Source organism: Dicentrarchus labrax, unplaced genomic scaffold (assembly GCF_905237075.1).
Source record: "Dicentrarchus labrax unplaced genomic scaffold, dlabrax2021, whole genome shotgun sequence".
NCBI classification, from domain to species: Eukaryota; Metazoa; Chordata; class Actinopteri; family Moronidae; genus Dicentrarchus; species Dicentrarchus labrax.
In genome coordinates, this window is record NW_026136720.1 from 5285017 (window position 1) to 5298577 (window position 13561).

A 13561-nucleotide genomic window follows, 5' to 3' on the forward strand; every position below is an offset into this window, starting at 1 on the left:
CATATGTGTGCTTCTTTTCTCACAACATACACCAACCGAAATTTAGATGCATTAGTTTTATACTGGGGTCAAATTCTGAATGAAGGAAGCAGCATTTTTGTTTTTGAGCTTGGTTGTGTTTGTGCAATTGTGTTAATTTACCACTGTCTTCTCCATTGTACTCAACGCAGTTTTCAAACATGAGCTTCACATCAGCAACAAACTCCTCCTTAGCAACGTAGTCCCCATCATTGAGCTTCTTTTCAATGGTGGACAGGTCCATGGGAGTCTGAGGGGATTGGAAGAACAATACAATTCAAACAATTAAAAACCCGGTGTAATAAAGAATGTGTAGAATGTGAACCACACACATACAAACACAATATCACACAAATGCCATTAACTACTATTACATGCCAGCTATTATTGTCTTGTCTTTAGTACCTTGATGAGCTCATGGTAATTAGGGGCATAGGAGTCATCCACAGGCTCCAAGAAAGGCCAAGCATCTTTATGGGCTTTCAAGACTTCAAGCACTGTAGAAGAGAGATCAGATCAGAGCACACATTAGAACAAATATTAATGCAGATTGAGAAAAAGCAGCCTTGAGTAACTTCTCAGTAAGCATACCTTTGTAAAGAGCAGTGTAGTCGTCATCAATTTCGTAGCTGAAATGTGGAACATACAACAGGTTACAAATAATCTACCTTGAGTCATTCAAGTAGAAAGTCAAATCTCAGGTCAAATGTACAAAGTCTCTTACAATTCTTTATTCTTGCGTGTCCTGTGGACGGGAGAGGACGGCTCCAGATTCAGGAGTTCAGGTGGCAGGTCTTTTCCTTGAGACAGCAACCAGGCCTTTTCCTCTCGCATCTTCCGCCTCTTGGCTCGCTCTGAGAGAGAATGATGGACACAGGGGGCAATTAGAGGCACAAACAAAAAAACCCCACAAAAAACAGTCCCATGGGGCTGCAGGCAAACAATGTTTTAATAGCTTTTTCAGGCTCTTGAGTTACAGTTTAAGTTGCACTTGCTGCGCATTGAAGCTGTCTGGAAAGTCAATGAAATCATCAGAGATGGCGGCAGCTCAGATAAGTAGAAAGAGAACGATTCGTCAGCCATCTTTTCTTAGGCCCAATTGATCAAAAGAGCAGAACAGAGCAGAGAGGCTGCATATGTATTGCTGCTTTATCTTTTAACATTAGAGGCCTGCCAGCCCCCCTGCCGTGTGGATTAAAGAGGTTTGAGGGAGGATTCCACATATGCAATCCACACAGAGAGCAGGCCAGGTCCTGCTGTTCATCTATAATACATTAATGAGGCTCCTCCACTGAAGCACAATCAGCAGTTCATTAACCCTTGACAGATGACATCAGAGGGAGGGAGAAAAAGAGAAGTGATCCTGTGATTAAAAGCCCTGAACATTCCCTCTCAGTGTCTCTGTGTACTATACATAAATCACAAGGCTTCGAGTGCTGCTATGCTACTGCGGATTTTTGAGCCGTTAAGAACCAAACCACAGCAATGGAGATGTGAAAGCATGTGCGTGGGGTGCGTGGGGTGTCCTTCACAATCCATTCTGCCCATGATCCCCGAGTTAGAATAAGAGTATAGAAGCCCCCTACCTGCTGCTGACAGGTCGCTGATGAAAGAATGTGAAATGATTGCTTCTCTATGATGTGTGACTTTTGGCACTAAGCTTTTATTTTGTAACCTTTCTTCATACACTAGCAGATTTATTTAAGTATGCGAGCTTTCTACAGTACCACAGGGACATTATTTAGATCTGAAAAATAGTTTTTTTACACGAACAAAAGTTGTACATCTTTCCATTTGTGTTCCATCCATCTACGTCGCCATCCATCTTACCCTCCACAGCTTTGATCTTCTCCATCTTTTCTCTCTGTTGTTCTTCCTGCAGAAGCCTTTCCTCTTCTCGTCGCTGCTCGGCCAGCAGGACCTGCCTGTCCAGCTCTTCATCTTTCTTCTTGTCATCCTCTCCTATGGCCTTCAGATTGTCCTGAATACATACAAACCAGCCCATTAGTCTTCTCTGCACTCATGAAAAGACAGCTTTTAATAAATAAGTGGAAGCTGAAAGTTGGATATTTCTAACTATATCAATCTTGTGCATATAACCCCAATAGTAATGTACAGAAGCAACCTAGATGGCTATATCCCATATACAAAAATACTGCTGGAGGCTAAACAAACACCTCATTGAACCAGAATGTACTGCAGCAGCTAAAACTAAAAAAGCAAATAAAAACAAAATTTTGGGGAACAAAGTATTTTTAAACATACAAAGAAAGTCATCATTGTCTGAAAACTGGACTTTTTATGAGGTCTGAGTGTCTTTTCAGAAACACAGCTACTGCAATAGTATACCTAACATGTACACAGACAACAACACACCTCCTCCTCTTGGTTAATGTGTTTTTCAGAGAACCGATGTGATGTGCGAACTGGGGTTGGGTCCAGCAGTTTCTGTTTTTGCTCCCGCTCCTGAAGAAAAAGAAATGTTGATGAGCCGTAGAAGACAACTAAATTTCTTTGTTTTCTGATAATTAAATAATTTATATGGCCAAAAAATTACTGACTGAGTCTTTAAGACAGAAAGACAGACAACCACACACGAGCCAACACACTGACAGGCCCTGGGGAGTTGTGGAGGAGCAGTGAGTATTGAGAGGTCACTGGCTCTGCTCTCCCTTCCCCCCAAGTCACCCTCTCTCCTCTGCTGCCTGCATTCCCCCACCTTTCCCTGGGGGTGACAGCCTAGCTTAGTCAAAAAAAATGACTATATTAATCATTTGTAATGATGAGAAAAGAAGTGGAGGAGGTAGTGTAAAGGAATGCTGTCCAGTTTATACCATATCCTTGTAACTTTTTTGCACAATATTTTCAATCCTTCAGCATACTACTTCTTGAATATACAGTTAACAATCCACATTTGAATGACATCAGTGATCAGTGACACATCAGTAATCCAGTTATAGCACACAGTAAAGGAGGGAAACCCCAGCCAACAGAGAGCTCTAAGCAGATCCCTTGAAAGCCTGTCTGTATCAAGGACTGGTCTCTGCAGCTCATGTCAGAGTTCATCAGGGAAGCCAGACTGCGAATAACTGTGAGCTATGTGCAGCCAACAGCACTGAGAGGTTTCACACTCAGGCCCATCCATAAAAACAACCAGGGGAGGCCTAAAAATGCATTAGCAGCTGTATGAGACATGGGTATGACATGGGTATTTGTGCAGGTGAGAAGGCAAAAGAGGAAGGAAGATGTGGGTGGTGAGTGAGAAGCAGAGGAAAAAAAAGTGATATAGAAGAAAAAAGAAGACGGATGAAAAAAGACAGATGTTCATGATCTGATCTATAGTGCCCTCCACAAATATTCAGTCCACAATCAATCTCTGCCTTTTCTTAGTGTGTAGCACTGGCATATCCCGGGGCGCCACAATTCCTCCCTACATTACTACCCCCCCAAATGGTGCATGCACAAGATAGAGTGCCTCTGGTGTCACCACTTAGAGAGGTCTAGAGAATCCAGCAGCACAGCAGAGCTGTCATTCAAGAGGCTCCATCCTGCCTCAAGGTGAGCTCCCGCCTGCTGTCAGTGCCCCATGAAATGGCGGGTGACAGCAGCCTGAGACACATCGAGGGAAGGATTCAGCAGGCTACACACACTGTGTATTTGACACGCTTGTATGCACACACCCACACAGAGACAGATATATTTATGTAAAGCATACACATGCTACACTATGAGCACAATTTTGATAACTGTTAAATAGTTGAAGTCATTCATCAGGCAAAATGGCAGACATTTTCTGATTCTAGCTTATTTAATGTAGAGTGGCCACTTTTTTTATACATCATTGTATACTTGATGGTTTCGGACTATTGTCTGAAATAAAACCAGCAATTTTAAGATCACTCTGAGGATTGTGGGAGGTTTAAAGTAGTTAGTAATTATAACATATTATATATAACAAATTGAAAAGAAAGAAACCAAGGTTTTGTAGAGCCCATATCTAAAGACTTGAGCGTTTCCCTTGTGGTTGCCCAAAATAATAATAATAATAAATAATAATAAATAATAAGTCATAAGCAGCAAATCAAGGGCAGACTATGCACAGCACCACAGTAAAATGTGATGATGAAATGTACAAATAATTAATACACAGGATATGTTCATCCCCTGCTGTGTGACATCAGTGGAATTTATCTGCATATAAGAAGAACATTAGGCCAACGTACTTCCCTTTGACTGAGTCGGTTCTTTGAGCATAATGAGTAATGAATCCGTTTTTTTCCCCACACTATGATTATATCTATGTGAAGTGAAAATAGTTGTCTTGTTCGGCTTTACGTAACATGCTGTAGTGGAATTTCGTGCTTTCATAAATGAATGCAGATTAAATACAAGAGCAAACAGAAAAGGTCTCCAAGATGTTCCTCTACTTACTAGCATCATTACTTCACCACTAGAGTGCTTCACTAATTCTGCATGGATTATTAGAGAGTCCTTTTGAATGCCATATATAATGTGAGTATGAGTAGTACAGCGGAGGGTACAGTCGTTGAAGGACAAGACTGCATTCATCCACTGACCGTTTGTGTTAGGTGACTGACCGCTCTGCCAACATCAAACAGCCAGCAGGATTCTTTACTTCACTGCTGCTGCTGATGATTATGATGATGATGATGATGATGATGGAGAAAGGCTGAAAGGGTTTCTATAGCAACAGTCAGTCCTGGTTACATACCACAAGAGTCCAACCATCATCAAACAGGTATGATGAAAACAGGGGCCTGCTTTAGCTTTGACAAACAGTAGCATTCAAAGACTGAAACGAATTCCATTGCAAACTGGTGGCTTTGACTCATGCTTCCTACGAACAAGGCAAAAATGTTCGTCTGTAATCTCCCCCTAAAGTTCACACACACACACATTCCAAGGAAGATATGATAGACGAGTGAGCATGACCCGATGACTGGGCGAGCCCAATGAAGGTGACTGCAGAACTTGTACCCTCATTCTACCAAACGAGCACGAGAGCATTAGTTCTTCGCAGTCAGGCTCAAGTTAAAGCCTGAGGCAAACTTCATTACCTGGTGTGCAGCATTAAAAGGCAAGCACAGACCAGCTTTCCTCCACCTCACCTGTCCTGCAGCTGGCCCAGCTAGAGTGTAAGGAGAACCGGGTTGCTTGTGGCGACAACCCCACAGAGAATTATTACTCAGCACTCTAACATGCCAACATGTTAGCTGAAATGTATTTTTTTTTTTTCAAATCCTATACATAAGGATTAACTGAAGTACAAGGGTTTTTTGTGCTCTACCACTGGGCGGAAGATAAGGTCAAGATTAAGAAGAAGATAGTTCTGGATACATTCCACCACCATTATAACAAAAAACACACTCAAGCAATTAAATATGCAAGAATATGAAGCAAAAATTCAATTTGCAGTTTTAGATGTTAACACTGGCACATCGTCCATGGTTGGATTTGCTGTAATTGAGCAGATTTTCAGTCACATTGCTCGTGGTAGTAGCTGTCAAACTCTACCAAGACTCTATTTAAAAGACAATATTATGAACTGCTATAATGGGGACAGCAGTAGTGTCTCTTTGCTGTCTGACCTTGTGCTCAATCATGCTGCTGATCTCGGGCAGGAAGTTCTGGCTGATGACACGGTAGAGGTGGCGGTCCTGTGGGGAGGTTTTGTCCTTGATGCTTTCTGCCAGACTGACCCATTGTTCCTCCGTATCACACACAAGAGACCAGGCGCCTCGCTTACGGCCTGGTAGAATAATAGGAGAGACAATGGCTTTTTGATTCGAGGGGAAAAACGTGTAGAGACAAATATACAGAAATGGAATTTGAATCCCTTTTCACCTGTGCTAGGTCGGAGATCTTCAAACTCATTTTCTGTCTTCACTTCTATCACTTCACTTTCAACATCACTGAAAGGTTAAAAAAAAGAACATTGGAAAACAGATTCAAAACATTCCTACAAAGAACAGAGTGATCAAAACTAGCAGAAGATGCAATTGCTTTAATCTAAGTGCAAACGTCCACAATTCATTTTAACTTTCCATGACTATGAGCTTGCTTTCTGGATATTAGACTCTGAAAAAAACCTATCATGCAGTTTATATGACTGCTCTTTGAAGACCACATGGTAAACAGCAACGGTATCTGATGTGACAGTTGAATACATATTTTCTTTTGACATGACCAGTACATCTGTGCAACACATGCACAACTACACATGTAAGCATTTCTCTGCAATGGGCGGCTGGCACTGACAACAAACAAAAATGTTTCTCACCTTAGCTGTGGGTCCTCAAGTTTTCTCTTCTTTGGTGGTCTTCCCCTTTTCTTTTTCTCTGGTAATGTTAGTTCAGTGGGTTCACTGTTGGAAAAACACCACAAAGTAGAAAAGAACCTTTTAAATTATGGTTTTTAACATGGGTAATTAGCAATAGGCAGACCTCTATAATTAACCCTCAACAGTACAGTAAACGAGTGTCAAACTACCATTTCAATACACACAGAAACAGAACAGAGAAAGAAGAGAATGCAGTGCACTGTGGTATTTACCAGATTTTATCTGCTTTCCTCTTAACTGGCTCTTCTTTGTACATACGAGTGCCGTAAAAGTACCAGTAGAGGGCTCCATTTCCATCTTGCCCCAGTGGTTCCACCCTCAGGCTGTCGGCATCCAGTCCCTGGTGGGGGTGGGTTGGGAACATAACATTTATCAAATCATGTGTAGGACTCAGTTTTTAAATCATCAGTCATTAGTGGGTGATATCATTCAGTCCTTTGAGCCTACACGGCTGTGAATCATAAACTGACATGAAGCGGTTTCAGTACCTCTACCTACTGAATCATAAATTCAATCAGATAAAATATTTTTATAAACCTTTTCTCACGAGAAAACAGTATCATATATTAGAGGAAAATTATAAACTGACAGCATGCAGGTAAACGTCAGGTTATTATTAGTTTCACTGTTAATACCAGCATGTTCGCTGAGCTACTGTCAAGAGGTGTAATATGAGCTCCATTATTTGTAAATGCAGTTAGACTGCCACCATTCAAAAGTAAGTGTAAATTAGAATTAAAATTTTTACGTTTTCTTTTCAGGCCACAGTTAAAAATCCAGCAATGTTATTAAATTATGAAAGGAATGAAAATTCTTATGGTGCTTTAAAGATCATCAACCAGTTGTGTTCACTTGGGTGCTTTCACATAGTACAAAAAACTTCATGATTTTAAAATCAGAAACCTGATTACATAGTATACACACAAGTACACTATCCATTCACACTGCTTTTATAACAAAAAGCAAGTAAGTAAGTAAGTAGTAGTAGGTTTTTCATGTAGTAAATGTTAAGTGTTAATGGGAAACAGTACTTATAGGTTAGGTACCGTGATATTTCTGTGGTTACGCATTAACTAATGTAGCTTCACTGGTGTTTTTGCAAAACCTCGAAATCATTGTCAAGAACTGCATCGCTTTGAGTTCAATTATAACAGTATAAAGTGTAAAACCATTTGAACAAATTACATGCATGAAAACAAATATGTACAGATTCTTTTGACTGATCCTTGGGGCTGTGTACCTTAAGAAGGTCAAAGACATCAGCAGCATCCAGACGGTAGTCGCACAGCCGGTGCAGCAGTTCCACCTGAGTGCGAGGGGGGAGAGTCTCAAAGGGACCCTCTCGAAGTGGGTTGGGCTTCCCTTCTTCCAGTTCCCAACGGTAGCTGATGATGTCGTCCAGGTAACTGCTAAATGCCTCAGGACTACAGGGCAGAGCAAAAGAACAGAAGACAGAGATGCATCAATGCAACTTTCAGCAGCATGAAAACATTTTCAACACAGATAAAACCTCTTAAAACACAAATATTTACAGGTTACTTGACCTTTGGACCAGCAGGTGACATTTCTGTGGCTGATGTATTTATCACAATTGTCAGTTTTGTTTTGTTTTTTTTAGTTGTGGTTGTCTCACCTTCATTGTATGTGTCAATGTGTATTCTGTTCTATTTTTCCCTAGCATGGGAAGTTGTGAAGAAGTAGTGCCTCCTCTCTGTGAGGATGTCAGGTTGGTGGGGCTGGGGAGGTGAGGTCGCACTAGGTACACGTCTTTCCTACGTGTGACTTATTTCTTGTGGTTTATTGTGGGTTTTGTTTTGAAGGAACTGTCATTTCCTCAGTTTGTTTTGCAACTGATGATGAACTGATGATAAGTTAGATTGAGGTAGAATCATTCACTGTTAAGTTTTTTTAAAAAGGTGCTCTTCAGGTTTTATAAATAAGACACTTAAAATTTGATTACAATAATCCCCAGGAATTAAATTCCCAGGACAGGTCAGCAATTACTTAATTACTCTAATATTTTTGATTAATTACATTTATTTATGTTAGATTCATTACAATTCCAATGTGTAACATTTAGACATACCAAACACTGGCTCTAGATAGGCCCTCTCTCTTGCAGCGAGTGTAGTTGCTCCTACATACTTAGAACAGGAGGGTGAGGCGAGGTGGTCATAATCTGCAACCTTCTGGGCCTTTAATCTGACTGTTGTGACCAGTTACACATTTTTACTAGATTGTGAAGTAATAAGCAACAGAATTATGTCTGAAATACAAATCAAATTGTTATGATTCTTATAACAAGTACTAAAAAAAACAAACCAGATGGAGCTTTTTTTGGTTCATTGAGATCTGTCAGTACAGATAAATGCAACCAATCCAATTGCAAACACTGTGTGTACATTTTAAAGTTTCAATATCAGCTCTTTTGTAATGCACAGCTTAGGAAACAAACAAAGTTTAAACTACCATAGTGGCTGGTGAGACAGAGGAGGTGCGGCTGAAAATAAGACTAGTTTCTCTGAATGGGACCGGGGTTGTATCTCTACTATGAGAGGGAGCTGGTAAATAAATGTTGGTTCCGGTTCAGGTCTAGCCGATTAATCTGTACCTTTCTGTTCCAACTCAGATGAACAGAACAAGGGCTTGGGGCAGGGGTGAGCATCTATGCAACGGCACAGAGAAAGAGGGACAGAAAAAAAAAATGGCTTATCTTGAAAGAGCAGTGTGCACTTTTCACACAGCTGCAGGCTACCCCCTCCTCGCTATCCCATCTCTCTCCTACTTTCTGTCCCTCGTTCTCTCCAACATCCTCCCTCCCTCCCTCCCTCCCTCCTTTCTTTCCCCCGCTCCGGCAGAGCGTTTAACACGTGCGGATGAAAAGGGCAGCTCTGTGAAAGGCCAGTGCTGAGCAGCCACCCCCAGGATGCCAGCGCCTGTCCAGTCCAATAAAGCAGGTTGTCCTCCTGTTACCGGTTGCCTGGGTGGAAGAACTGGATCATTCTTGCCTCTCTGCTTATCAGTTCACTGGTACCACTATGCTACTTTATAATGATGGGCTAGAGTAGGACGTCTGTGACAGGGGGAAGCCCCATAAGAAATTTAACATATCTGTGGATTAGAATAACAGCCTCCGCTAAATAACGCAGTCACTTTCTCCCATCATTTGATCACAGGGGAAAGAAAAGTTTCAGTGGTTATGTTGCTTTCATAGATTGCGATAGTAGAGCATGATTTCACCACAGACCGAGTCACCGTATGGTGAGTAAATTCTGACTCCTTAGCTGTGGCAGTGACTCAGACTTCCTATAAAAAAGGCTCCTGGGTGCTATGACTAATTTCAAGTAGCTGGAAATACTGGTTTTACTTGGCAGCTACAAATCAAACAAATGTTAGTTGATTCTTTCCACTGTGCCGCCGATGTTTTATTTAAAAATTGCAGGAGAAGCTTCCGCTGTTCTAGTTCTGACAAGGTTAAGACCCAACGGTTAAGACCTAGGTCTTGGTCTTAATTCAACAGATTTAGATAGCAGTACAGCCATAGTCTAAGTGAATCTCTGGTCACCTACTATTTAATACTATATAATATTGATTTCACTGAATATTTTTAAAAATAAAAATGCCCCTAATTTAAAAACACATTATTTAAGCAAAGTTATTATATGGCTGCATATGTTCAGACAACATCTAGAACTTCAGCTCCCTCTGTTACATGAAAAAGAGATTTTGTAGAGAGAAAAAAAAGCTCATATTTCTCAAAGTAAGCTAACAGAGTTCTTCTCTCTACTACAACCAAATCAAATATATCATATCAGTATCATATTGGAATCTTATCAAAAAATGTAAAATGATTCCCGGTCCTATTGGAGAGAACACAAAAATGCATACATTCTGCTTCATCTATCTTACTTACTGATCATATGCATCAGGAATTAGGGCCCATGAGCCACTATTTAGAGTTGAAACCTTTTTTACTTTACGGAAACCGGACCGTGACACCAAAACTCAGGTATGCATACACTGAACTCTGCGTACCTCTATAAGACTGGACTTCATTTGAGCGGTCAACGTCTGTCTGCATCTATCCAGCTTACTACGTAAAACCTCATCAATCTGTTGTGAATATCACTAAATAAAAAGTAAAGTTTCAATAATCTTTACCAATACGCCAGATTTCTTTTTATCATTAAATACTTACGTAATGTCATTGCGCTGGTAGCATCCCTGCAACAGACAGGCAATGAGGTCCCCGAGGAAGTCCAAGTCCTGCTCTGACAGGGCTTTCTCTAGCTCCTGGACACAAACAAAAAAAGGAGTACACATGAAGAGCTCTGCAAGAACTATTACGTAACAGACCAGAGATATCAGTACAAATTTACAAATATTTACACATATTTTAGAAGGAGTTTCAAAGGATAAGGCAATTTCTCAGCCTTGAGATGACGCATCAAAACAATAAGAGACTATATTAGTGAGTTCTCAGCATACGTGTTGGTATCAGTGTAAGGTAAGCTGGCAGAGGTAGACAGCAGAAGGGATGGTTTGAATTTGTAAGTTGTCTGATTAGGGTTTCTTGGTTTGCCAGTGGTTGTTTGGCTGGAGCCGTGGTTCAAGTTCAGCCGTGACCCCTCTCCTGCCTGGCATTGTGTTTCCGCCATTGAGGTTTTATGAAGCGGCAGTAACCGGCAGAGCAAACTCTAAAAGACCTGAAAGCACCAAGGAGAGATGGCAGGCAGCAGGGGCCTAGAGCTGCAACACAGCCATGCCCCCCTCCTCTCCTCTACTGACCAACCAAGACACAGCACCCCACACGGCTTCCCAGCATGCAATGCTCTCCCCAATGCTACCCAAAGGCTCTGGAGTAGAACAGGAGGGGAGAGAGAGGGAACAGGAGGCTGAGAGGGCAGAAATGCAAATGCAAAGTGCTCCGTCAGCCAAGTGTCCATTTCACTTAAAGCCCCCTTTTTTGCAGGATGGAAAGCAGCCTCTTCAGGCCCAACCAGTTGCTCTTCGGAGAAAGAACATGACTGACTGCAGTTGACCACTCTTCACCCCTCCTGGACCTTGCTCTCACTTTAACAACAGACCCAAACTCTTTCTCTGTGTCGCTCTTCCTCTCTCTCATAAACATTCGCAGAAGTACTACTGCCGGTTCAAGAGGGGGAAAAAAAAACCAGTCCAAAATTATCTCAAGGACGAGGAGGCACATTTAATTACTGTGCGCTCACTCGTCTCCTCTCAGACTGCCTCTCTAGAGGAACCTGGTTGAGCTCAGGGGTCACCAAAGGTCAGCATACACATCTCCCGGCCATGGAGAACGACGGAAGCCAGGAGCCAACAAGTCAGCGCGATGAAAAACAGAGGAGGAGAAGGAGGGGAGAGATAGACAGGAGGTTGAGAAAGAAGTTGAAAAACAGGACAAGATTAATGTTTCTGCTTGAGGTTAGAAAAGAAAAGAGCACAAGGAGAAAATTCAAGAAACTCTGCTCCTGCCTCTGACTGAGGCTATCGCAGAAAGCTGGAGAGCAAGTTTGATGACAGGAGATAAAAATCAGCTACGTCTCATGACACAAAGTTCAGAAGGAACAGTTCATTAGGTTTTATGAACACACTCTAATGACCAATTTAAAAGCCTACAGATCAACATGCTCACAGTGACAAATGAGACTTATTCTGACAGATTTTTATGAAGAATTCAACAACAAGACATAAACAGCTGGTCCTGAGGTTATGGAATTGGTGTGCGCATGTGAGAGTGAGGCCACGAGTACACCAGATGACATTTTACGTCTTGAGATAATAATCCTGTTAAACAGTAGGACAGAAACTGACTGTGCCTTCATACATTCAGATAAAAAGACCAAAAATGTAAAAAAGCAAACAAATTAGAATTAGGGAGTGCTGACATATTGGCTGTGCAATACAAACAGTTGACACCACTGATTTACATGAACTATTGCAGCTATTTTGCTTGTGCACACCCTGACAAGTGTGACAGATCATGATTCGTCATCTCACAATGCAAAAGCAACATTCAACATAAACCCTCTCACACTATTGCAAGCAACAGTGTTTCTATGAACTTGTATTGTGCAGTTTTACCTCAAATCTTGAAAAGTTTGTTTGAGTAACTGTAGGTACTGTACAGTATTGTATGTCTAGCGTAAGACAAGCGAGGCAGAGCTTTGACAACAAAGAGAAGGTTTCTCAAGCAAGCACATGTTGTCATGGCTTGTTCACATGTATGTATGTGTGCTATCCAGCTGCAGAACTCAAAGACATTAGCTCTGATCATTAAAAGGATAAAAAGATCTCTCTGTATCTCTGAGTGTACAAGCACATGTGCATAGGATGCCGAGAGATCCTGTGTCACGCTCCCTTCCACTTCCTGGTCCCCTGTCAGGCAGCCTCTGGGCCAGAGTGAGCCCATCCATCAGAGACAGACTGCACTTTGATCACACTTTCGAAAAAAAGGCTGGGGGCCAGGGCCAGGGGGAAGAGTGGAGAGTCGAGTACAGCACAGCACAGCAGAGTGGAGCGCTTGCTACAGGCCCTAGATTAACACCACCCTGCTCCACCTTTGAAGTACCACACGGCATCTCAGATGGCAGAGGGAAGGGGAATTAATGTGGTGTGCGTGCCCTTTCTTCAGCCATCCATCCAGCCACCCAATCCCTCTGTGGCCTGGTGCTAACAAACACTCATCTTGATGAAGGGCTGCAAGCGACACTCTGCTGCAGCTGGACATGTCCTGTGGGAACCTTTCACCCTCTATGAGCACAGACACACAAAAAAGTAGTGACCGCACTTATACGCTACAAGGAGACAACCTGCAACCTTTGGCAAACATAGTCAACAACAGACGAAAAAAACCACACTTTTACTGACATTCATTCACGCACGTGTCTCAACAGAATAAACAGCGCAGTACTTTGGCTGCTTCACATTAATGATCAATGGGACTCAAAGATAACAGAGCTGGATACGTGATAAGCTATAAAGAGTATAAATCATAGAGCTAAACTGTCAGATTTATCACTAAGCTACTGCAGTGAACAAAACAGGCTTTTCACATTCACACACCGGGACAAAGATTGGAGGGTGAGTCAAGGCTTAGTCAAAAGGTGTGTCATCACCACAAGCCCCTTTTCTGTAGGCCTGGCTCGCAATCAGCAATTCACC

At 41.9% G+C, this 13561-nt stretch overlaps 1 protein-coding gene across 1 annotated transcript in view; it reads right to left on the reverse strand.

Moving 5' to 3' along the window:
• LOC127352836 (chromatin remodeling regulator CECR2) overlaps nt 1-13561 on the reverse strand; it is a 36741-nt gene that overhangs the window by 8939 nt on the left and 14241 nt on the right. Inside the window, exons 2-13 of the mRNA XM_051381550.1 lie at nt 10578-10672; nt 7620-7803; nt 6592-6719; nt 6320-6403; nt 5884-5951; nt 5628-5788; nt 2395-2484; nt 1849-1999; nt 743-872; nt 610-647; nt 424-515; nt 142-268 (exon numbers count right to left, since the gene is read on the reverse strand). Coding sequence (XP_051237510.1) covers nt 142-268; nt 424-515; nt 610-647; nt 743-872; nt 1849-1999; nt 2395-2484; nt 5628-5788; nt 5884-5951; nt 6320-6403; nt 6592-6719; nt 7620-7803; nt 10578-10672 — 1348 coding nt within the window. The remainder of the gene's footprint in view (nt 1-141; nt 269-423; nt 516-609; nt 648-742; nt 873-1848; nt 2000-2394; nt 2485-5627; nt 5789-5883; nt 5952-6319; nt 6404-6591; nt 6720-7619; nt 7804-10577; nt 10673-13561) is intronic.